We start from the raw sequence: 27,049 nt of genomic DNA, 5'->3' as shown, positions 1-27,049 counted from the left end.
AGTTCAAAGTTCAAATTACAGATGTTCAATATGTCCTCCATCAGCGACACGAACAATATCACATCGATACTCAAATTCCTCCCATACTTGGGCAAGCATGTCCTGCGTCACTGATGTTATGGCAGTACGGATCGGGTTCTTCAACTCTTCCAGGCTCTGTGGGAGTGGTGGTACATAAACGTTGTCTTTAACGAAACCCCACAGGAAGAAGTTACTGGGTGTCAAATCCTGTGACCATGGAGGCCAGCTGAGACACACTAAGTCGCCAGCTCCTTGACGACCAATCCAACGGTTCGGTAGTTTCATTCAGATATTCACGCACTTGGCGATTCCAGTGAAGGGTGTTCCGTCTTGTTGAAAAATGAAGTTGTCTTCGTGCAGCCTCAGAAACAACCAGTTTTGTAACAGCGAGATACTACTGACTGTTAACCGTGTTTCCATTAAAGAAGATTGGGGCGTAAACAGATGATTGGGATATCGCACAAAACACATTGACTTTGGGCGAATCTCGTACATGTTCAATGACTGCATGTGGATTCTGTAGGCCCCAAATTCGAACGTTTTGTTTGTTTACCTGACCACTAACACGGAAAGTCGCTTCATCACTAAACACGATGCATTGTGCAAAAGTGTTATCATTGTCAATAGCATCTAGAATCTCGTTACAAAATGCCACACGTTTGCATTTGTTAACAGGACGCAGAACTTGTAACAGCTGTAACTTGTACGGCTTCATAAAAAAACCGACGTCTCAAAACACGCCAAATTGTTGTGTCGGCACTTGTAATTCCTGACTGGCACGACAAGTTGATTTTGAAGGACTACGTTGGAAAGCAGTTTGAATTCGTGCAACATTTTCTTCAGGAACACGAGGGCGGCCAGGACTCTTTCCTTTAAATACACATCCTGTATCTACAAACTGTCGTTACCATCTGAGAATGTTCCACCCATTCGCAGAATCACTTTGGTATCTCAACCTGAAACGTCTTAGCACTGTAATCACGGAATTGCACTTCGCAAACTCGAGAACACAAAATGATTTCTGCTGCGGAGTAGCCATTTTAAGCATAGACGGTTAACAAGCAAAACAGAAGACAACTGAGATCTAGCGGCTATTAATATAAACTAGACTATCTATTCGTTTCTCCAATAGCCGAGCCGAGGCGCAGCGATCGATAGTTTGGACAAAATAATTCTTTGTAATACGTATATTCTTTTTGAAACAGGGTGTATATACAGTTTAAGTGGATGTATCATGTTTCTTTGAGCATCATGGCAAAAGGGACCATGCGTCTCTAAATTTCCGCAGTGTGATCCTAAATACATGTCTATCACTCGCCATTTACTCTAGCTCTGTTTCCTTAATCTTTAACCGAATGTTATTTATAGCTGAATACTTTGTTTTAATCCTTAAAGATTTCCTACATATTAAACTATACTTAACAATAAAATCAGCAAGTCAAACACGTCATTAAGCGATATTGCTAAAATTTTCTACACTAACTTTAATTCAAATAATTGTACTCTAAAATAGCTGGTTTCTCAGGTAATTACCATGCACTTCAAGAATAAAGGGAAAAAATTGAAGTTCATCTGACAATTCTACACATATAAAGCCACAACACATGCTTAATGTATATCGGTCAGATGTTCATTCCAGACGAAAAAATACATGCACCTCACTACAGAATCATCTAAGAAACTCCCATGGCTCTTGGATGTTTGCAACCTCAACTCCTAATATAAATACTACGATAATTTATAAAGTATGCAATTGAATAATAACAATAAAAGACTTACCTGTCCAATGTTCCTAAAGCCATGCTTCGATGCAAGTCTCTCTGCAGCTTCATGTCCACTCGGTATATGAACGGCGAATTGATTCACGTATATTGTAGGCCTAGATTGACGACTATGTCCACCCGGAAAACACACTACGAACAAACACGCTACCAGCAACAATTTAAGTCTACGCGCAAAATTCATCGTGACTAATAAATTTTTCACACATAGATTCATCTCAAACGACTGTCTACGGTTCTCTGTCAACCTGAAATAAAATAAAAACACAATAAGAATGAAAGCATAAACTAGTAAATACAAATTAATTAATTAAGAGGAAATTATCACAAACTTCAAACATACCAACACCTTCAATCTATTTCCAGTTTCAGAATTTTAAGGAAGAATAAAATGGGCTTCTAGTTTATTTATAGCATTTGTTCTACGTTCCATCTAATAGTTCGATTTTTTACAAAAATGTTTTGTTACTGTAAGTCTTCTAAGTATGATTTTCACGACAGTAACCCTACGATTCTCACATTTATTATTATTATTATTTATCTAATGATTTAAGTAATTTGGGTTCAAGTATCTTTTAGGGCAACAAGTGTTGTCGCGCTTTAGAAATACAACTTGTATACAAAAAGCTATTAAACGATTTTAATAGTAAGTTGCTTTTAACAAGAGTAATTTATATTATGGATACAAATTGTAAGGATGAAAGTATAATTGAAACATCTTTCAGCTTCTAGCAGTATTTGCGTCTCAGGTCGCATATGCGAAAAACAAGCACTTTACTTACTCGACTACGAAGTACTCGGAATAAGGTAAAACGCTGAAGTCTTACTAGGAAAATAAAACGAAATAGAACTTTTAGATTGGTAGATCGCGGCTATGGCTTGCAGGCTAAAGGAGATGAATTGTATATTGGAGCGAATGATAATGGAATGAGAATCTTAAGGAAAATGATAAAATCCCCAGAAAACGGACACAATGTACTCTCTACACAAACTTCTTTTTTCACTACAGATCAGAGGTTCGCCTCCGAGACCCGTGCCTGTTCTTCATGCAGCAATTGAAAACATGAGTTCGTTAGAGGTTCCAATAATCAGGTAAGTGACTAAAGGTATCGGATGCAAAACTTAATCATAATTTGGATTTCAACTTAAAGTTTATGAGCTCTCCTATACAATATTGCTGCTGAACAAACATAGAGGAAGGCGTGTTCCATGACATATACTAATGCAGAATTTTTTTTAAACTAAGAAAACCCCACTAGGTTTTTAATTTTTTGTTTTTAAATCAGTCAAATCTCATTCTGTTAAAACTCTCTAACAGCACAGATTACATTTCACTGGCTGCCTAGCAGCAATTTTTCTAGCTCTCCTTAATGTAAAGCTCGTAATTCGTAATGTATGGCTTTTAGAATGAAGGTGTCGGCGTAATATTTAAAGTTGAAAAAAAAAAAAAAGAAGAAGGGATTCGTAGAATGAAGAAAACGTTGATATTTTGAGTGCATTTGTGAAAGTCGGTAACAAGGATAATACGGTACGTAAAAGAGGTTTTAAAAGCATATAAGTACAACAATATCAATGGAATATAGAACACAGAAAAAATACGTAAAGAATAATAGAACATATTGTTAATATAGGATGAGATCATTCAGAATGAAATAAACAGTCAAGGATCTGACTCTTTCGAAAAGTTTTCAAACATTGTATTGCCAAGTTTCATTAGGAGGAGGAGGTAAAACAAGAAATTATACAAAAACTGATATTTCTAGATGAAAGTTTGATCAAGATTCATAAAAGCTTTGGATATGGCGTTCATCCGTTATAAAATAATTAGGAATGCCTAGAAGTAAAGTGATTTTCTTAACTTAAAAAAAAAAAAGCACTATTTCGGTGTTTATGTTTTTTTGTTGTTAACAGTGTCTGTGAAATGTGCAGATGCAAGGATATCTTCCTCTGAGAAAAAAAAAAATCCTCACTAAGGAAGAAAATTTTCGTCCCTGATAGGGATAATTTCTGTCCTAAAATTTTTCGGATTGTTATTAAGGTAGAAAAAAAAAGAGCTTTTATTGAGTAGTCAATCTTTAAAATAACAAAAACTAGATATCTGAGTTAAAACAGTTCTCAACTTTTTTGCAATCGTTAGACACACACTGTTACTTCTTGAAATATTTACCTATTCACAAGGAAAAGATATTCTTTATGTTCAAGAAAATAATTGCTCGTATTATAGTATATGCTTGAAATTCATCCCCCTCATCCCTGGGGAAAATATTCATCTCGCATGCTGATTGTACGTTCAAGTCTGACGTTGCGACACCAGATTTCTTATCAAGAATCGAACCCGAGTATTCAATTTGTCATGCGAAAACATTTCTTACTAAAATTTTATTCAGCTCTATATCCACCCAAAGACATTTCTTGAACTGTGAAACAATTCAGTGGAACGTAAACGTAACAAATCGTCCAGGGCGTGGATCACCTCGCAGCGCAGAGGTTTTCTGCCGTGCCCGCAGTCTACTAAGAATAGAAGGTACGCACAATAGCCTGATCGAAAGATAGGCAAAAAGTATTTTTTTTTTTTTTAATGTCACTTTTGCCTTCAAGGGTCAAGAATCAGATTTCTGGGCATCCGGAATCTACGTATGGCCATGGCAGCGCGTTACGTATGAGGGATGAAGTCCCTCGGCGATCACACTATCCGAGAAAACTGAAGGAAGAAAGGAAAAAGCTTTAAGTTTTACGACCCACGGTTGTGCCGGTTAGGCTAGTGATGGTGATGATGAGAGATGAATGGCGGAATGAAGAAAGTGGAAGGAAACCACGGGAAAAACCACGACCACGGTGTTTGTCCACCACAAAGTCCACACGGCGCGAACTGGGATCGAACCAAGGACCCCAAGCATCGAAGGTGAACGCTCTACCACTGAGTCATCGCGCCACCAGGAAGAAAGAAAACGGGCTGAGATATCTATGTTGGATACTATCCCGGCATTTCCCTGGTGTGAATGAGGAAAACCTCACTCAAGGTGACTGGACTGAAAAAGCTTTCACATCTTTTCGACTGAGTGTCCTCATCGGGAATCGAACCCAGGATCGCTCGTACTCCTTTGCCTTCAAGATAGTAGTGCTGTCGAAATCGGTTTTTGAAAAAACCGAAAACCGGTTTTTGAAAAAAGTGAAATTTCATAAAACCGAAATGTCGGTTTTGAAAACCGCTTTTGCGGTTTCGGTTTTGAAAACCGCATTTGCGGTTTCGGTTTTGAAAACCGCTTTTGCGGTTTCGGTTTTGAAAACCGCTTTTGCGGTTTCGGTTTTGAAAACCGCATATGCGGTTTCGGTTTCGAAAACCGCTTTTGCGGTTTCGGTTTTGAAAACCGCAAATGTCACAAAAATACGACAGCACTAATATCAAGTAACGACGAGAAAACAGCAAAGAATCTGTCCCCACTCCGGCTCACAGTTGCCAGATGGAGGGAAATTTCCCTCGGCGTAGGGAAAAAATTATCAAAATTTGCAGAAGGAAAAAAAAGATATTTTTTCTTAAAATGTCTTAAAGTGTGGGAAAATTTTTGGTGAATATACTTTTACAATTGGCAGAATAAAAAAATAAGTTGCAATTTCTCAAAGAGGCACGGCTATCGTTATTGGGAAGTAAAAAGATAGAATAAAATATGATCGGTGTTTCCTTCACGTATAAACAAACTACTGCAGGTGTCTGGGACTTGCGATAATAAGCCAGTCAACACATGCAAAACCACAACATTCACATTTATCGGAGTGGCAACGAATCAACAATAAAATTGTGTATTGAGATAGAGATTTTCTTTTTTTCTTTTTTATTAAGAAAGGGAGGTGGTGCCTTTTTGTTAACAAAAGAAAGAGTGGCAGTACTATTTTTAAAAACAAGGGGAAAGAGTAATAATAATATAAAAGATGTCTGTCTAAGTGGATGATATTTCAAATTGAATTTCATGAGTTGCATGTGTATAGGGATATACCTCATTTCTATTGAGCTTAGTGTTGGCTTATTACCCCATTTTAGCGGGTACCACCCGATTTTCAGGTTCTATATTCGTCCCCCGCTTAAACATATTTTAATCACGAAAAACCACCCGCTTTTTGGGATTGGAGGAAAATCTAAGAGGACTTAGTTGGTATGGTACATTCAACGTAAACCGTTACACCTCTGACAATCTCAATCGCGATTGAGTTAAATTTGGACTCGCGCTCGGGCTCAGGCTCAGGCTCTGGGCTATCTGAGCAGTGCGCGTGTGCAGAATCATTTGCTAATAAGAGATCTGCTCTAATGCACAATGGTTTTCTTTGTGTAGTTCATGTGTTTTTAATGTAATGTATTGGAAGTTCTATACGAATGAATATTCGTTTGTAGATGTTGTGACAAACATACTTGAATTAATCATGCCTTCATAAGCTACAAGAATGCCGAACGACAATTTCAAGTGTAACTTTTAAGACTCTTATAGAAGCGAATTTACGTTTCTTAGCCAGGGCAGAACTCAGTTTGAAGCAAAATGTACACTCTGGAAAACTGTTTCGTTTGAAAAGTAGGATGCAGGGAAGCAAATTGGACCTCCCCTGATTTTTATATAGTTTGTAAATTAGACCACAAGGAACACGAATCTGAAGGAAATTTGACATTCCGAGTTTCGGAACTCGAGATATTAAAACTTAAAGTTTAATATAGACGCTATCTATCTATATGAAACAACACAATATTCTCTATACGAAACATATTATGTCCTGTGAGATATATAAAGGTAACCAAGAAAGTTCTGTCGCTTTTTGTGGAAGTCTGTGTTCAATTGACCTTCATACCGTGAGTTGAATGCGAATGGATATAAGGCGAAGGTCAGTTGTTGGTGTGGGTATATCCAATATTCTACCTGGTTGTGGCAGTTCAGTTACAACGTGAATTTGTGTAAGGACTGAGTGAATATGGAACCTCCACACAGCGTCATAAGGGCGTGTATGCTATACGAGTTCAAACTTGGATCGAACACCACTGCAGCAGAGCGGAAGATACCTCAGGCCTTTCGTGAAGGTGTCGTGATTACGCAGACAGTGCAAGGGTGGTTTAACAAGTTTAAGAACGGTGACGAAACACTCACGAAAGACGCACCACACGTGCCGGAAGACCAACACATGTACAAAATGAGGATCTTCAGGTAGCAGTTGAGCCGAACTGTGGACAGACATGTGAGGAACTGGGGCTAATATACAAAGTTAGTGGAGAAACCATTCGCCAGCACCTCTATCAATTTGGGAAGCACTGATTTGTCTCCGGGCCAGAAGGCTACGCGTGCAGACACCTGTGATTCTTTGCTGTCTCGTCTGAGGAAGGAGCCATTTCTAGACAGGATGTTGACATGTGTTGAGAAGTGGGTCCCGTACGAAGCTCCACGGCGTCGTCATCATTGGTTAAAATCCCATGAACTGGTTCCAAAACAGCTGAAATCAGCAATGCAGCAGAAAGTCCTCCTGTGTGTTTGGTGGACTGCTCACGACATCGTGCATCGGGAACTGCTACCGGGTGGTCAGAGCAGAACATCAATGCAACTGTCTACTGTCAGCAGTTGAGCCGTGTTCAAGAAAAACTCAAAACCCTGGAGCCAACACTTCTCAATCGCTATGGGGTTCCCCCGTTACGGAACAACGCTATACCCCACATAGCTAGAATGAGCCGGGACACCATCCTACGCTTTGGATGGGAAACACTATTGCATGCGCCATACTGTTCGGACATTGTACCGTCCTGTTATCACCTGTTCCTTTCCTTGGACACTCACTTTAGAGGACTCCAGTTCAACTCCGTAGTAGAGGTGCTAAATGCACTTGATACCTTCTTCGCTTCACGGCAAACCAAGTTCTACCGCGAAGGAATCCATGCCCATCCCGAACGTTGGCAGAAAGTCATTGATACTGATGGGTACTGTTTTTGATCTTCCAGGTACGTCTTAGGTGATATATCAATGCTCTAAGTCATAGGTCAAAAAGCGACAAAACTTTCTTCGTTACTTTTTTACATATTACATAAAACTACTGTATAAGTTCTAGTATCTCGAGTTCGGGAAGTCAGAATGTCAAAATTCGTTCAGATTATTGCTCATTTTGGTCCAGTTTACAAACTATATAAAAATCAAATGGGGTCCTTTTTGCTTCCTGGTCAGTTTATGATCGAATATCTCGAGTTCCGAAATTCGGAATGTCAAAATTCCTTCAGATTCGTGTTCCTCGTGGTTTAGTTTACAAAATATATAAAAATCAATTGGGGTCTAGTTTGCTTCCGTGTTCACTTTATGTTCGAATATCTCGAGTTCCGAAATTCGGAATGTCAAAATTCCTTCAGATACGTGTACCTTGTGGTCTACTTTACAAAATATATAAAAATCAGGTGGGATCCAGTTTGCTTCCCTGCAGCCGAAAAGTACATTGGAAGTGTCATCAAAGAAATAACTAAAAAAAAAAAAAAAAAAAAAAAAAAAAAAAAAAAAAAAAAAGGACTAAGGATCGCAGGTCAGTATTTGTAACACGGAAGTTCACATCAATACTTACGGTTTAAAACCCTCACTTTTCTGATTTTAAAATATGGCAACCCTAATTTAACTGTGACTTGTACAACCATCGAACTATCCCTTTCGCACTGTGCTGCACATATTACCATAATAGCCTTGGAGCAAAAAAAAAAAAAAAAAAAAAAAAAAAAAAAGTTAAAACACACATATAAATCAATTCATTTGTCTCGATCGATAGATGCTTTCACAATTGTTAAAAGGTGTAATTAAAAACAGCAAACATTGTTTCTGCTTTGAAAAGGGCAATCCCTTATAAAACCGCAAACACGGTTTCGGGCGGCTTTCGCTTTCGAAAAGAGCTTTTGCGGTTTCAGTTTCGAAAACCGCTTTTGCGGTTACGGTTTTGAAAACCGCTTTTGCGGTTTCGGTTTTGAAAACTGCATGTGCGGTTTCGGTTTTGAAAACCACATGTGCGGTTTCGGTTTTGAAAACCGCTTTTTCGGTTTCGGTTTTGAAAACCGCAATTGCGGTTTCAGTTTCGAAAACCGCTTTTGCGGTTTCGGTTTTAAAAACCGCTTTTGCGGTTTCGGTTTTGAAAACCGCAAATGCGGTTTCGGTTTTGAAAACCGCTTTTGCGGTTTCGGTTTTGAAAACCGCATTTGCGGTTTTCGGTTTTCAGAAAACCGGTTTTCTCAAAAACCGAAAACCGCAAATGTCACAAAAATTCAACAGCACTACAAGATAGCAATGAGAACGAAATGGCAAAATTATCTAAATAAGTCATAAATTACCTTCATATTACCCGTTCACATCCTTCTAAAGCTGAGGAACGTGAATTTCATCAGAAAATTAAATAGCATCATGATTACTCTACTAAATGGTGAAAATTTCAATTCCGCATTGCTCGTTTATCCATAGAACATTAAAATCTAGCCTTCTATAGAAAACTACTTCCGTTCCATTTTTGGAGCAACTACAAGAGCAGAGAGCACTTCCAGAAAAAAAGAAAAAGAAAGAAAGAAACGAAGTGTTGTTCTTGTGCTTCTGTTCCGAGTCTGAACAGATAAGTTCAAGTCTGTATTAACAGAGAATTCAGGACTTACGTCATTATTGCATTCAACATTTTGATGAAATTCACGTTCTACGACTTTTTAGAAGGGAGAACAAGCGTTCTTCTATGCATTACATCATTATATTTTTGATGCTATATTAAGGACATAAGAGGATCTCCAAAAATAAACAAACAAAAATTCGATATCTTGTCTAAATAGATTACTTTCGTTGAGTTTTGGTAGTTCAAAATACCACCACTTAATTAGGGACATGCGATTTGATATGTAATGAACTTCTTTCAAAGTATTCAGTCCTCTGTCGATTGGGGCTTATCCTCACTTTCAGCACCGGGACTGCTTCAAAGATGTACCTTTGTCGATTGGGGCTTATCCTCACTTTCAGCACCGGGACTGCTTCAAAGATGTACCTACAGCTTAATGTGGAATAAGAACCACATGAGCTCAGCCGAAAATCGATTCCGGGTCTCCCGCGCCAAGATATGTGCGTTAACTATATAACCACGACGGAGCTCTCCGTCCCTTGTGGGGGCGGAGTTCAAATAGGGCTCATCAAGCTGGTCGAAGCCTGGCTGGTATTGGTATTAATAAAGGTGGTCGAAGCGTAGTGTTGACAACACCATCTCATATATAGTATTTAAAATTTTATATGTCAGGTATCCTAAAACTGGCGGTCATGGGCCACAGAGCACTATTCTACTGGTCAAAATAAAGCGAAAGTAATATATGATGGAATGCCCTAAGAGGCCTCTTACAGCCGCTATGGGGAATCAAAATTTCACTATGTGGCAACATCGCATATTAACTTGGAACCATTAGCATTGCTCTACAAATCCACCAAACAGTTACATCGACTGTTAAGATAATAAGTGGTGCTAGTGCCAACGCCTAATGACTTTAACTGTCATCTGGCAAGAATCGATGTAATTAATTGATAGATTGATAGATCTAACCTACGGCTCTTTATCTGCGACGTTGCCACATAGTGCAATTCGCGTCTCCAGACGAGGACCCGAAAGATATACAAATTATATATACAGTGGCGGATCAAAGGGGGACCATAGCACCCCCTTGACGCTCAGATATACACAATATAAAATGGGCTTCAATCCTACTTTACACTAGATAAAGCTGCAAACTATGGTTAAGCCCTTCCCTTGATCACATCCTGGATCCGCCATTATATATATATAATAAATTAACATTGCAATCCCCAAAATTCTGCGAGCATTCCGCAACTCTGGATCATTGTTCAAAAGTGTTACCTCAACAATAGATTAATTCACTAAAGAATAAGTTCATTCTAACGACTCAGACACCAACATACCTGAAACACCCCAAGATCACAACTAAACCAACAAGACTCATCACAGATTAATTAAATGTAAATTAAAATCAAATATGGACCTGACACGTTGGAGTTTCAAGCGCTCTTGAAGCCCCAGCTGTTGCACGTAAACAATCTTTGCATATATGCCAGTGCGGACAACAGTCATCAAGTAGGTTACACTAGAGAAAGCAGATTGGACAGGAAACTGTTAACAATAAAAAGGAGAGAAAGATCAACTGAAAGATGCTGTCACTAACAGCAGCAAAATTGCAAACGTAACTACTTTGTAGAATCATATCTGAGATTTACTGTCGTTACTGAAGTTATACGAAAATAAACATTAAGCTTCAGCAAACTTACATGAGACGCAGAAATGTTCACTAAATCATTATTTTATGGCAGGCTCACTTTTACACCTAGAAGATCGAAATTTTGCACAAACATTCACTCTACCGCGTAGTATTTATCAGATTTTTTTTTCAGATTTCTGCGTTAACACAGGAGGGATCCAGACGGGCAAAAAGTTTTAAAAAGGGATATTTTAACCCAAAAAATCCCTTTCTTCCCAATTTTCCCGCCTCAGATACCAGATGGAGACACGTGAATGGTACCGTTTGAGAGGTAGTTCTATTTTGAAGAGAATAATGGGCGAACCATGATCCTAGAATAAATAGGGATGTATCAGGATTATTATTATTATTATTATTATTTTTTTTTTACCTGAGATCAGGGTCTTTTGCGATAAACTGGGGCATTATGGGGATTATTGATAAATATTTTTCCCGCCCTTGCTATTCAAGATAGAAGCTTAAAATATAGTATACCCCTTACTATTTTTCAGATGATCTTCAGGTCTCTGCGTTAACACATGGGAGGAAGGTTCAGAGGGGCTCAAAATTAATATATAGCTATATATATATATATATATATATATATATTCAGAGAGAAATCCCGACATGACATGAGGGACATGATAGCGAAATGTAAATGGTACAATTTGAAAGGTTGCTCTATTGAGAAAAAAAAAAAAAAAAAAAAGGTATGAACATGTAGCCGCTTGACTGAAAGTCTAATTTACCAAAAAAAAAGCCGGAATTTAAAAGGGCTTTTGAAAAACGTCAAATTCACTTACCAGTGTTGCGTCCGAAACCACCTTATTCCAGTTTGTCCAATAGCAGCCGAACGACTTGTAACTTATGAATGGCTATCTACCGGCTTGTAACAACACGAATGCAACTACATGCCTACATTATACACCCTAGTCAGTTCTGTGATAGCAATAATATATCAATACAGTTACTCTGTGATAAGTTGCAGCCACACAAATCTATCTCCGTTCACCTGATCACTCGCAAAAATACGAAAACCTTGAAGCAAGAGACACAACGTTCATCGGACAAATCCACTATTTCGTGGGCTTGGCTAGTTCATTCCGATTAACTCACTATATGATTGATAGATGCCGCCTTAAGCGGAAAATAAACGAAAACTGCTTTTCTCCGATACCGCTCGCTGTCCCATACCAAACGACTTTCCCCTAAATAGTATTGATCTTCCCTTAAATCTAAACATCCCTTTTTGTGAAAATGAGGCAGAAAGAGAATTAGGCAGAACAGAAATTCATGTTGTGCCTAAAGATAAAATTAGATTTAAAAATATGTTACGGTGTTCGGGGGTCATTAGGCAGAACTGGAAGACACCGATATTCTCATCACTTTCGACTTTTCGATGTTAATTTCCATTCTATACAGTTTTCCAGTTTCAACTAGTTTGTCAATCATCTCCTATAGTCCTCCTTCGGTTTCAGCTGTTATAACAGTATCACCTGCATACCCTGATCTTGTTAACGATCTGCCCTCTAATCTTGAAATCTCCAACTTCCATTAATGCTTCCTTACCGTAATGATATGTCAAGAACTAATGTAAAAGGCAGACATTTATAGAGTTAGTTGTTTACTTGAAAGGGTGTGGATACGTCTGCTGAAATCGAAAAAAAAAAGGGGGGAGGGGGCTGTCGTATGTTTAGCTGTGAGATGCACTTATGTTGTTGTCTTGGACTGTGTTATTTTATTTATGAAGTTATAAGGATAGAAACTAGAACATGAATAAATGGTTAACGAGAGTCCCCTCAACAAGACCGAAGGAATTAATAAGCGTAAGCAAAAGTAAGTCTTCTTCATCGAAGTCTGAACAGAGTAATTCAAACTCAGAACAACAACTAAAGGACATTACGCAAGAAGACAACAAAAAGCATCATGCAGCGCAGCGTAACAATAATGACAGCTACACTTATGGTTTCACATTATATTGCAAAAGAAACAGCTCTTGTCCCCAGTATGTAGCCTGTTACGAAGTACTATCAAAATCATTCGATGAAGTCTTCCAATCTCAAACGTTACTTTGAAACAGATCATGTAATTTGAAACACAAACCTGTAGAATAATTTGAGGGGAAAATGTCGATTTGTCAGCACGAAAAAACAAATAGGCTATATTATCACTTTCAGGATTTAACTAGAAAGTATCTTATGAGATCAGTTTAAGAACATCTCCAACCATAAAACCTCACACGAACGGACAGTAATTAATATTACCCTTAGCTACGGATAAAGTTTGACTAACATTTGGAGTGAAAGCAAAAGACAACTTGAAATGATTCTATTGACCAATGACACCAAATCATGAAGAATTTCTGATTTGTCTTCAACTGTTAGGGAGCAGTTAATTGACAAAAATTCGGACTAGTAAATACGTTTATATTCAATAGGATGAAACTACGAACACCACTAACATAGACGATCTTCCTGCACATATAAAATTTACACACGGGGATGCAGGGAAGGAAGAGTTTCTGTTTTGCAAACCACTGCCTGCTCGAACAACTCCATACTAAATATTTTCAAAATTAGAATTTCTGAAAACGAATAACATACATGAAAAAAAAAAAAAAAAAAAAAGGATCTGTGTTTGCTCCGATGGAGCACGTATGTTCAATGACTGGGAACCACATTGGTGGTGTTGCGAAAATTAAAGTAGGTAGCTACAGAGGTAAGCTGACTGTGATATCCATCGTAAGGCTTTATCAGCAAGAAATATGCCTGAAGAGAGCTTTGAATTAAAGTACTAAAATCGCTAACTTTATTAAAGCCAAAGCTTTGAATTCAAAATTACTTTCCGTCTTGTGCAACGAAATGGGTGTGGAACATGATTCACCTCTACTCCATTTCCAAGTCAGTTAGCTCTTGAGCATATATGTATTGAGTCGCTTGTTTGAACTTTGTTCAGTTAGGGCGACCATACGTCCCGTCAATAGATGGAAAAAAGTACGTATGCAAGTGAAAGAAGTAAATAACGAAATCTCTACTTTTACTCCTTGTAAAGATGTTAATAATAACAGAGGCAAGATTTGACTGAAATCCTCTACATTAAACATGATCTATAGTTCGCAGAACTGCTCGAAATGCAGCAGAGGTTTTAGCAGTTGCTTGTTTCTTTAGGTAAATAGGAACTAATTTATGTACTGATTTGTTCTTAATTTCTCATGATTTTTAAAAAGCTGGAACCTGTCCCGTTTCCAGCTGAAAATGTTGTGGTCACCTTATACAGAGTGCGTGACGTTTTCAACCAGTTACATCCTCAAATATTACAGTAATAAGCTCTAGCTAGCCCGGTTGGCTTGCCTCGCAGGTCAATTTCGCGGCTTCAACCAGCTAAATAAGAGGCTATAGGTGTGTATGTGTTTCTTTACTTGTGATAAGGATAAAACTGCGGTTCTTAAAATAAACTAAGGTTTATGATTCAAGAAATCAACATTGGTAGCACAAGTTGTCCTCCACTGTTGGATGCTTTTGTAACTGAGAATTAAAATATTCCCCCTACTGAACTGGCAGTGAATATCCCTCATTACAGATTTAAAATAATACTGCCCTACTCCTGAAAATCTTGCTTCGGAGATCAGCGATCCGTTATCCATTCCAGACAATTTACCAGAAACTCCTGAGAAAAGCGAGTTTATCGAGACTTCATGTGACGAAAGTCTCAAGCAAACGTTCAAGAGGACGGATACTTCTGATTAGAAATAGCCCACGAAATGAAAGGAAAAAAATCATGATTGTCGGGAAAAATTCGAGACAAGCTGAATTTTAGCCAGCTGTTAGGAACCAACTAGAGGTGCATTTTCCCAAAAGACCCCACCCCTCCCCCTTTTGCTTTCCCCTCCACTCCGCTTTAACATCTAATTCGTTACATACTGCTCGAATTAGCAAGGTTTTCGATTATCGCCCATCTCTCCGTTATTATTAATCCGATCTTCAAACTCTTTTTTACAGTTCTCTTTCCTGAACCACGATCCAAAAAGAAAGTCATTTTTAACATTTTTTGCTAGGTCTAATACATTAAGAGAGATTCTTAGAAATACGTAAAATTTTATTTTTTGCGCACTTTTCCCGTTTTGTAATATATATATATATATATATATATATATATATATATATATATATATATATATATATAATTAACTTCTGTTTATTCTGTAAGTTGTAGAAACATTTGAGCGCTAAAAGTTGTGGAGCGCTTCTTTAGCTTTAGAACGCTGTAAATATTAATATAATTAGAGGTATGGGAACGAGTAAATGGGTATTTTAAGGGAGCGAAGTGCGTGCTCACCAGTACCCCACATTGGCGCCGGACAGCCGCTCCCTGCGAATTGTTTAGCCGACTTTAATATGTCAACATAATAGTGGAGTGTTTCGCATGGTTTGCATCGTAAATGGTGGTGTTCTGTTATTTTGATCCTATTTATGCTCATTAGAACAACAAACTGTTAATATTTTTACTGAAATAGAATTTTTGTATAGACTTTGTTTATAGGGAATCACCTAGTTACAAAACATGTTGATAGGGATATAATTTTGCCCCTGCGACAAATAGGTCATGCTTTCCCGAAATAAAATTCATTAGAGATACATTAATATTCTCTACATTTGATCTGATTTCAGCAGCGAGGCTATATGAAACGTAGACCTACAGTTTAACGCAAGTTCCGAACCACATCGGCAAAGGCGTATACGCTAACCGCTTAGCCACGAAGGAAATCTCTATATTGATATGTAGTACGCTAGTCGAAAAGCCTTGGAATCCCTGCTCTATGCAATTACCTTCATCCAATTTGCACCCCCAACAAATATTGGGCACAACTTAAACGAATCTACATCCCTTCCCCCTTGCTTACCCAACTCCCCAGTGAATTTTGTTAAAGAACATCATTCCTAAGGCTTAAATGAAATTACCGAGTCAAACTAGGTACACAATGAAACGGAAATACAGACGAAATTAGTGTAAACAAACATAATAATATCAAAAATGATTTTGGAAAATGACTGAAACCTAGCAGTATGTAACGGAAACCTGACATAAATGCAAAATATACCATATACGGTACATAGCGTCTATAAATGATCGTAAGTATCAAATGAAATGTTTAATTTAATGCCCCACAATTATGTGTTTTAGACTTGAAGGAGGCAGACGATTAATAAAAATAATGATTGTGAAACTAGTGGAATGAGAATGTGGAAGGAAATAACCCAAACACGACGTTAGCAAACGATCGTATGATTACGTAATGTGTATTAATTAACATGCAATAGCTTAGACAGACAATGACTTCTTGTTTGGGTTAGGTACGACGCAAACTAACAACCATGAACTAATGAACTGTATTATTATATGCTAATATCACACAGCAACAACTTGTCGCGTTCTAGAAAGGCAGCCTTCCCTACGCCACTCATAATAATCCTACGCAAACTTGATATGAGGTCCCTAGAATAGCAACGACATATGTAGCAACATGTTCATTTTTACTTTTCTTGTATATTGCACGAATCTTCTACAGGGTGTCCCCTGGATTTGAATGGATGTCTTCAGTGTCCTACCAGAAAAATTTGCAGCATACTACGGTGAACTGACAACAAGAAAATAGGTGATTATCATATACGACTGTCTGATACGACTGTGTGATATTTAAAAGGCTGTAAAGTATTGTGAAAAAAGTAGTCTTCAATATTCCAATAGAAAAATACACAAAAACTAGTGGGTTAAAACCAGAAAAACACAAAAATAAGTGTTTTCTGGCATAATCTACATACACCCATTTCCCTTATCTTCCCCTCTCTTTCTGTGTGTGTAGGCCTATACGCGTGTGTGTGTGTGTGTGTGTTAGTCCCCACTCAACCCTCACAGCCAACTCTATTACCAGGTTTACCGTATTATATATATATATATATATATATATATATATATATATATTTAGACTTTTCTTTTTATTAGTTGTATTTCATTTGGTACACTTTACAAATATCGAAGAGTAACATGGCATTATACAATAATATTCAGCACATTTTCAGTATTAAAGTGTATCAAGTATAGTTGTTCTATAAGTATTGAGAGTAGAGTTGATTTTGAGTGTAATGTATCTTTCGGCAGCGAGACTATATGAGACGGGACCCTACTGATTAACGTGGAATCATAACCACATGAGCTCTCGTCGGAAATCGAATCCGGGTGTCCTGAGCCAAAGGCGCGTACGCTAACCGCTTAGCCACGAAGGAGCTCTATAAATACTGAGAGATTCACTGGTTCACATATCGAGGTTACGAGTGAAATTTTAATTCGAATACAAACAGCACTGAGCCTTATGCACTGCGTCCCAAAAATAAAATTGGCATATACGTTGTTGATATCCTAGATTTTAGGATTAAAGGTATACTGGATTTTACTTCAGACTACAATACAGCCAACTGAACCTGTAATATATATATACAGGGTATTGGCGGGGGGATGCCAGGGATTTCCCCCCCTGACAAAAATCTTTTCCCCTCTGGAGAAGAAAAATTTTATCCCTGGCAGGGATAACTTTTTCCCCTCTGGAGTATTTTTAAATGGACATGAAGATAGAAAAAGGGAACAATTCTTACTTTGCGTAGCTAACCTAAATATTGCTTGAGTGAAAATTTATGAAACATCTCACGTCTCAACTGTTTTGTACTTGTTAGTATGTATATACTATATATATATATATATATATATATATATATATATATATATATATATATATATATATATATATATATATATGTGTGTGTGTGTGTGTGTGTGTGTGTGTGTGTGTGTGTGTGTGAGGACGGTGCGCATATGGGTGAAATTCATCCCCCCCTGGGAAAATTTTTCAATTCGCACACTGTATATATATATATATATATATATATATATATATATATATATATATATAGATAGATAGATATAGATATATATAGATATAGATATGAAATACGTAATTTTATTTATGTTAGACAGTGTGCTTCCGCTTTGTGGAGATAACTTCCTACTGGCTGCAATACTAAACGCTAGAAGCGATGAACTCAGAGGCTAAAATATGATTAGTAGAAATACATACAATTCTACAGTACACCAATAACTACAAATTCGTAGATGATAGCAACGTTATAATCTAAAAATACAGAGAACATATACAGAACCACATTCTGCATCTAGCAATACTGATATAAAAAATTTCAGCCCGGTATTTATTGTAAGTACAGTCAGAAGCAATATTAAGTATAGCTTGAAGGTATAAGATGTGATAGCTCCAACCTATACTTAATATTGTTTCAGACTGTAAAACAGAATGTATCTCACGTTCAACAACTACTTTTAACTGACATTCACAAAATAATAATGAGGAACTGTGATGACAAGCAACGCTGTCAATCAATGTCAATAGCCACTTCCTTTCAACTCCTTGTCGGAAAAATGTGACACAAAAGTAGGCCTAAACGAAAAATCTAACAGGAAGGCCATTAATCTAAACCAACTAAAATATTCACGAAGTTGGAGATTTAATTCTCATGTGAAAAAAGAGCGTAAGGAAATGTAGGATCTTTCACATTCCTGAAAAGCAAGAATCCAAGTTAGGTCAACTATAGAGAGGGCATTCATACGTCATTGAATTAACTCATTTACTTGGCCTATGTTTTCGTGAAATCATGAAAAGCTAAACAAAATCATAACGTACTTAAGGAGATAAGTACCGGTACTGAACAAAAAGATAACACAGAACCCTCCAACGTGTACAACATCCTAACATTAAAAATGTATATGGACATCAAAGGGAGGGAGCAAAGAAAATGACCAGGCCAAATAGGTACGAAGATAATATAAACCTACAGGTCTGCGATATAATAATCGGACCCGAGATGGATTTGAAAGCCTGCCGTAGTATCCGTTGTTTCGCTTGTAATATCACCAACGCCTTCCTACTTTCTAATGGGTATCACGCCCGTCGTTGCAATTGCTGTACCAAGCACAGCATCCACTCCTGCAAAGTAGATACAGCGCCATGCATACAACAGAGCGATATACGGCTGAAATTAAGAAACCCCACTCAAAGACTCCTACTCTGGATTCATTATTCATTACGTGACGCGAACGTATACCTTTATTGAGTTTACCGGAATTAACACCTTTCATAAACAAGAACTACTAGTTCAAAATGGATTAAATCTTTTTTAATCTACTGTCCTGCTTAAAAAGAAAATGGTCACAAAACTCGATACATGAATCTTTTGGTACTTAATTTCTTTCCAAAAAAAAAAAAAAAAAAAAAAAAAAAAAAAAAAAAAAAAAAAAAAACAGACTGTCATAACGATCTTCATAAAATAATACCAATAGTATTTACATATCTAAAATGTGTGGAACACGAAAAAGGAAGACTCTGGCGGAATACAAGCTAAGGGAAGAAGAGCTACTTCACGTTCTACTTTATGTCATACACGTAGAATGTAAGAATTAGGGCATAAGATTAAGTTCTCTTCCCTTAGCATGTGACGATAAAACTTTATTTTCTTATCGATGCGACTTCCTTTAAGAGCCGCCACTGAAGGAAAAACATACAATGACAGTATATAATTACGAAGAACATATATTGCAATATTGTACGCATTTGGACATCAATGGCAAAAGCAACATGACTGTAATGACCACTCTTGGTTTCACAAAAAACTTTTCAACTTAAGAAAAGTGAACTCTCCCTCCGGAAGAAGCTTTGGACGAAATTATCCTTTCGTAATCACTCTCCTCTCACCAAACTCTCGCAATTGCTACTAGACGAAGAATCAACCATTTTCATAAATTTAAAATCTAATTGGCCCTAGGACCGTTCCTTGTGGCATTCACTTCGAAAGTTTCCAATTTTGGACAGTATATTTTATGTTACATAAATAGCTCCATTCCTCAACAAATAATAAGTGATAATTAATAAAACTAATAATTATATACTTAAAAATAATTGAATTTTGCTCTTGTTATATTAATTGAACATTCCATATTACATTGTAAAATTTTCATATAGTTTTCAATCTGTAATAACGTATCCTTTAACTTACGTAAGTTGCATATATATATGCAATATCGTAGCACGCTTTGTTAATGACAGTACAAGCCGCCACTGGTTGAAACCCTCAATACGTCGACTAGGGCAAATCCAGCGCAGACCTCGAAGTTGCACAACGAAACAGCTGGAAAAATATTCCTCGTGTTGTACTGCAATAGAAGTTACCTACAGTAACATTTTAATTAAAGGCCAACATTATGCTAATCACGTAATTAATATGACTCTGCCTTCCGACGTCCGTCAGCAGAATTCATCAGAAGCCACAAAAATCCTATCTATCACAGGTACACTTTCATTTTGTTCCAATCAGCGACGTGATACAACTTTCCGGATTTTAATTGAAGATTGCTTAATTTTACACTTAATAAAAAAGATACGGGTGATAGAACTCAAAACTGTGTCAAACTTCCCAAATATCAAAATGTGTAAATATAGGCCTTCACGCATGAATTATATTGAAACTAATTTAATAAATGACTTCTCAACCAGAAAGAACGTTCAGTGAAAACATTTTATGGCAATACAAAATATATAATTACAGCATAACACTGCCACTTACATTGAAAGCAAGAGAAACCTATTCACAATGATCACACACGGAAAAGTGATCCCACTCAATTAATCGAACTCGGCTACAAATGTGATGAATGCTTACTGCCGCTGCCCGTAGAAATCCAACACCTAGCTCCGTATTAAGTTTAGTGTTCTAGGAACGATATAATGAATGCTACTCTGTCATTCGTGTGACTAATACACAAAAGCACGAGAATGTGATCATTCCACTTACAGGATGTACCACGTGTGGAATCATAATAATTGCAATCCTATCTTTGCCAGTATGCAACTACTTTAGAATATCATGGGCAGACCGCTCAGGAAGTGTCGAGAGGCCACTGCACAGACCATATCAGATGACTTTATTTTTTGAGGAAGAAGGAAACGAAAACATTTATACATTTTAAATTTCACTTCAATTACTATGGTAATTGTTAAAGTCTATAGGTCCAATATTCTAAACAGAAGTGATAAATATATCAGTTTCAGTTTCAATAGGCGGATATGGAGAAAGATGCAGCCAACTCTTGGGCCGCAGAATATATACAGGGTGTTTCAAAACAACACGACAACGTCTGGGAGGTGATTCCTGACACCAAGACAGAAAATATAGACCAATCTGGGTGCAAAAATGTGTCGCTTTGGAGTTACAGGCTGCCGAAAACCTGAAAAAATGAATTTTAATTGTCCATAGCTACCATATTACGGGATGCATTGTAGTCGGGTGAAGACTTCACTTAGAAACTAGCCTAGGCCTTATCCAAATATTCATGTTTCAGAATCCTGCGGTACTGCCACAACAATTTTTATAGAGGCAGATGGTGAGTACTCCCCGTAGCCAAACTCCCTCTATAAAAATTGTTGCATGAGTACCGCATGTTTCTGAAACGTACTTTTGAACAGCGCAAATATTAATGCCTAAGTGAAGTCTCGACCCGACTATGGTACGTTCAATAGTAATGGAGCTATGGACCTTTAAAGTTTTCTTTCTTTCTTTTTTCAGCGTCCTACAACTCTAAAATGACGGATTTCTGCACCCAGCTTGATCTATACTGTTTGTCTTACCTTGATGTAACGAATCACCTCCCAAAAGTTGTCGACGTTGTTTTGAAACATTCTGTATACATAAATCGTTATCTTCTATCGTTGTTGTTCTATAAAAATCCGAATATTAAAACTGGAAACGACACATTACTACAACTTCAGCTTTCAATAGAAGGATTAAAAGCGAGATTGAACCAATTATTCGGACAGTAAACCCACATATCAAAAATTTATTTCCCCTTGCTAATTACCACGTTCTCTTTCTCTACATAAATCAATACTGCGAAACTGAATGTGGCAGCAGATTTTAGTTAGTTTCGGTTTCAACAGAGATAAAAGATGTGCTGGACTATATCAGTATATCGCTAAATCCATACCAAAGGTATCAATTAGCGGCTTTGCTCTTTCGGAGGTGAACACTGAAACTGGAAATCGAAGTAAATGTCTACCACTTCCGACTTCTGTGGAGGGATAAAAGAAGAGGTGGCAACTATTCTTGGAATGTTAAATCTACCACCGGACACTGATATTTTTTGTTACGTACTATTGTCCATCATCTACGGTGATCAATATTGAAACCGAAAGGATGAATCATATCACTTCACGTTATAATAGAAAGATTACAGCCGAGACTGAGCCTACCTCTTAGACCATAAATAAATAAAATAAAAAAAGTTTCTCGCTATTACAGTTTTTGTTCTATGCGGATCAACACTGAAACCGGAAGCTGCAGTGAATTTTAATCACTTCCGGTTTCAGTAAAATGATCAAGCTGGAGAATGGGTCTATTCATATTAGAAAGCAGTTTCTCGTTAGTATTCCCTGGCTGTCAACGTTGAAACCGGAAAATGACGGATGTTTGATATATTCCTGGATCGCTGAACCCACGTCAGAGAACAGTTTGTCTCAGACATAGCCATTCTCTGATAATGCTACTTATACATAGCATAGTTTGGAAGTTTAAAAGCCATACAAATTGAAGACGGAACTGTTGAATGGAAACTGCAGTGCATACACGAAGATTACGTAAATCTCCAACCCTTACCTCAAACTTGCAGAGCATTACACATATTCGAAGGATATTTAAATAAAACCCCAGTGTATACGAATGTTCGGCAGGCATAAAATTTACGCCCTTCTTTCCTGCAGTCTCCCTTTTAATGAAAATGGTTCATTACTTTCTAACAAACAGAAATTTCGGGGATGTTTTGCCGAGTTCGGAAGCTCTACAGTTTTGAAACAGGACGTTCCCACTATTAATCCAATATAAAATAAGGTCTTACCTATCTACCCCAAACTCTCGTTGCTTTCATTCAGTTCCTCATCGCATTTTTCTAATCTGAAGGATAGAATAATGGATTTTAGTCAAATGAGATGTCAGTCAGATTTAGAGAGCAGACTTATACGGGAGATCAAATAAGTCCGGTTGCACAACACTAACGGACTTCTTAAGGATTTTGAAGAGGGTGTAAAGTCCCAAGAAAATTACCTCACATAACATTTTTGTAATTCGACACACTAGAATCTTGCAAATTAATAACAATAAATCATACATAGGTAACCGTATTCCATATGTAACTAACGTGTAAACTAGTGACAAAAAATATACCTAGTTCCAAATAGATTAACAACAGTTCATATGAACGATATAAATATTATCGAGTTGAAGAAATCATATACAAATTCTCATCCGTGGTTAAAATTCACAATTAATACAAATGTAAATAAATAACAGAGTGCTTACATGATTGGTAACATTGTAAATAGAACACCAATTCATAGATCATCTGTAGAGAGTAGATATTTGGAAAACTAAAAAGTCATGCTATGACACCTGAGACTTTGCTAAATGAAGAATTAGGAAAGAGAAAACGTAATTAAGAAACTATCTGCGAATCACATTACGTATCAGCATACAAAACACACGATCCATCAAAGCGATGAAGGAATTTTTCTTCCTCATTCTTCGTGTGTTTTTTTAAAAAGTTACACTCTCTTAAAAACAAATCATAACTATACGTCAAAATAATACAAAAATAGTACTATCAAAATCCATCAATGACAATTTAAGCAATTATGGAAATTATTCTAAACGAAACACCCACATGTTCACAGCAAATTACAAATAATGTGATGGTATGTTGATGTGTTTGTGGGAAAAAAAAAAAAAAGGCAGAAGATAAGGAATGGTCTTCGATAAGGAATTTCGATAGCGGTGATTCAAGGAACTTCTGTTAGTATAATTTCAATTATTATTTATCAATATGATCCTATTAGTAGATATTACGTTAACAATAACCGTTAACGTAAATATGGAAAAAGGGTTAAAAAGAAACATGCGTGAGGTCAAAATTACAAATATATTTCAAGCTAAAACACACACACACACACAAAATATTAAAAGAACGCATTTAGGGGAGTGGAAAAGAACTAAACTATTATTACAAAAAAACACGCCTAAAAAACATATGAACACTATAAATTTGAAGAAAAAGAAAAATCGAATGGAAAACCTAGACAGCCAGTTCATCAACAAATATAACATTAGAAGATACTGACATATTAACGCAGACTACCAAATAATCAAAAGCAGTTAACATGTTCAAGACGAAGTATAAAACAAGCAGAGAAATTACATAATACTTGGCAAAGTATATTCAGAGCACCATCGATGTTAAATGACAGACAAACGGCAATGCACTATGTCATAAAAGATACAGCCAACGAAATGCAATTTCCAGTGAACCACTTACTTTTCTTCTAAATATCTAAAAAGGAAACTCTGACGGCCAAAGAGCAACTTTAGTTTTTGAATGATCTATTAAACACAAAGTGTATACAATAAATTTTCTGATATCCACAGGCTAACCAACACATGAAGACATGATTTACCAAACACCATGGCCAAGAGGCAGAGAAATGAAAAATAAGAGATCATCTTCAATCCCAAGAGTCTGACAAAAAGCAGAGAAAAATTCAAACGAGAGACACTTGCAGGATCGCTGACCTTTGGAGACTATTATGAAAGACTCCGAACCTGACAGCCATACTACTGAAGAACAGCAGTCAATACTTCTTGCTACGCGATTCTACACTTTCTAATATATTATAATTACATGTAAAATCGAACAAATCGCGAATGGAAACGAATTCCACATCAACGAAATAAAATAGAAACTATATTTTGCAGAGACAATGAACATTAGCCTAGAACCTAAAAACAGAACAATCTATTCGTAAGAGACTGAAAACCGTTCACTTTCATTTTTAATAATATTAAAAAGACAAAGAAAGGAATGTACGCTGTATAAAAAGAACCCCACACCGAATTCCCAGCGATCCATAAATAAAGCATCATGTTTCACATATCTCACAGGTCAAATACAATAGCAAAAGGAAGCAAAAAACGCAACAATCCTTGCTTACTAATCTATCGTTAAATCAGACAATTTAATTTACCGTCGACGATCCATATATTAATTTAGAGTAAGTCATATGCAATTAGTCTGCGGTTTGAATAAAAATGGATCATCAACGAAGTATATCATCTGTTTAGTTGGTGGTTTCACATAATACAAAAGTAGAAAATATAATGCTGTCTACTCAACACGTACAGAAAAACAAAACCTAAATGCTGAAACCCAGGGAAAACAACAGGAAGCAAAAGTGAAGAAAGCCAGAAATATCTATAACAAAATACGAGCAAAACGACTTTAGTTGTGGTGAGTAACTTAACATGAAACGAGAAAATAATATGACGGTAACGGCCTTGCACTGCGCCGCATACAAGATAACGTGGCAAGTCGCTATGCAACACTCACAGAATATCAGGGTTGTCGGAGCCTATTCTTAACATAGAACCCACCGGCATAAATAAAATATAAGAAAGCGTACAACAGAAATGCATAGGGCGTGTATATAGTAAAGCGAGTCCAGAAATTTAGAGAGAAAACTTCATGAGGAAAACAAGCGCACGACCAAACTTAGACACAGCTATATCCTAATTGCGTGATATTAAAAAAGAAAATAATAAATGTAAAGAATTCAAATTACGAACAGCGAGATAGAGAATCGCAGTACAGCATAAACAACAAATAATAGACTTTTCAGTCTAATAACTAAATTGTCCAAAAAGTGCAAGGCTTATCTGATATTTCATCTGTCTTTCCTTGTAAACATAAGGATGCAATTTGTAGCACTAGTGAAACTTCCATTGCTCTTTTAATAAACGAAGTAAATAAAAAAAAAAAAAAAAAAAATAGAAGAGCGGAGGACACGAATAAGGTCATACGTGAAGAGATTCAGAAAAGACCTGATTGCCCCTTTCATGAATTATCCGCCCGAAGTTTAAAAGGAATACTATATTCGACATACTCATACAGCCCTATAACAATTCCAATCGGGAAACATGTCTATTTGACTGCGTGACAATGTCCTTTCGATGCCTATAAATAAATAATACAAAAACACCTGATGTAATGTAAACAAACCAATGCAGGCTCCTGGTGTCTCAATTTTCAACCACGAAACTCGTAAAAATAACTGCTTACACGTGACAGATTTAAAAACATCACGTCTCTAAATAACTAAACAATAATACATTGCACTATTACTTCTTAAAACTTCAATAAAGCCCCAAGAAGTTCAGTGCCAAGACATGTTTTCAACTGTGTGTGTAAACAAATATTATTGGTATTCCCTTACCTGTGTTAAACCAATAGTCCTTGCACTTTGGTATTAATGCTATTTATCCTTATAATTAACAACACAGCAAAGCTCAACTTTTAAAACTAATCGCTCCGAATACGCCTAAAAAGAAAGTTTCAAATTAAACACGCCGTGTGGCAGTAGATTACGTTACTATGAAGCGAAGTCGCAAACTAACACACGCAAAATACAACACTTTTACACAAAAATTAATACCAGTGAACAAATATTCTTCTTTGGTTAAACTGCATAAATACACTTGTTTATTTTGGTACACTGACAATATCGTTTTAAAACAATCACTAGTGTATAACCAAACCGTAGTCGGAACTGTCGTGGAGCATGTGATATAGGCCAAGTTATTTTTGTTATAATATCAACAATTCGGCACAGTGGCAGCTCTTCATACGTTGTCTATGTTATCTTTTTGTCCTCAGTAACATTTTGTGAAAGACTTCACCCAAAACATCACCACACGCACACTAAACTATTGATATTTCCCTAACACTCGTATTTCCCGACCACCACAGCCCGAATGTTGTCTCTCACTCTCCACTACAGTAA

At 36.8% G+C, this 27,049-nt stretch overlaps 1 protein-coding gene across 2 annotated transcripts in view; it reads right to left on the bottom strand.

Moving 5' to 3' along the window:
* The window catches only part of Fur2 (furin-like protease 2), a 1,527,485-nt gene extending 1,500,446 nt beyond the window's left edge, over nucleotides 1-27,039 (bottom strand). For both annotated transcript variants that reach the window (XM_081733991.1, XM_081733993.1), the window contains exons 1-2: nucleotides 26,483-27,039; nucleotides 1,801-2,050 (exon numbers count right to left, since the gene is read on the bottom strand). In XM_081733991.1, the coding sequence (XP_081590117.1) occupies nucleotides 1,801-2,019 (219 nt within the window). In that variant the 5' untranslated portion in view covers nucleotides 2,020-2,050; nucleotides 26,483-27,039. The remainder of the gene's footprint in view (nucleotides 1-1,800; nucleotides 2,051-26,482) is intronic.
* Nucleotides 27,040-27,049: the final 10 nt, after the last annotated feature.

Source organism: Thermobia domestica, chromosome 12 (genome assembly GCF_964235325.1).
Source record: "Thermobia domestica chromosome 12, izTheDome1.hap1.1, whole genome shotgun sequence".
Lineage (NCBI taxonomy): Eukaryota > Metazoa > Arthropoda > Insecta > Zygentoma > Lepismatidae > Thermobia > Thermobia domestica.
Note: the sequence above shows the minus strand (reverse complement) of the source record. Positions and strands in the feature narration are given on the sequence as shown.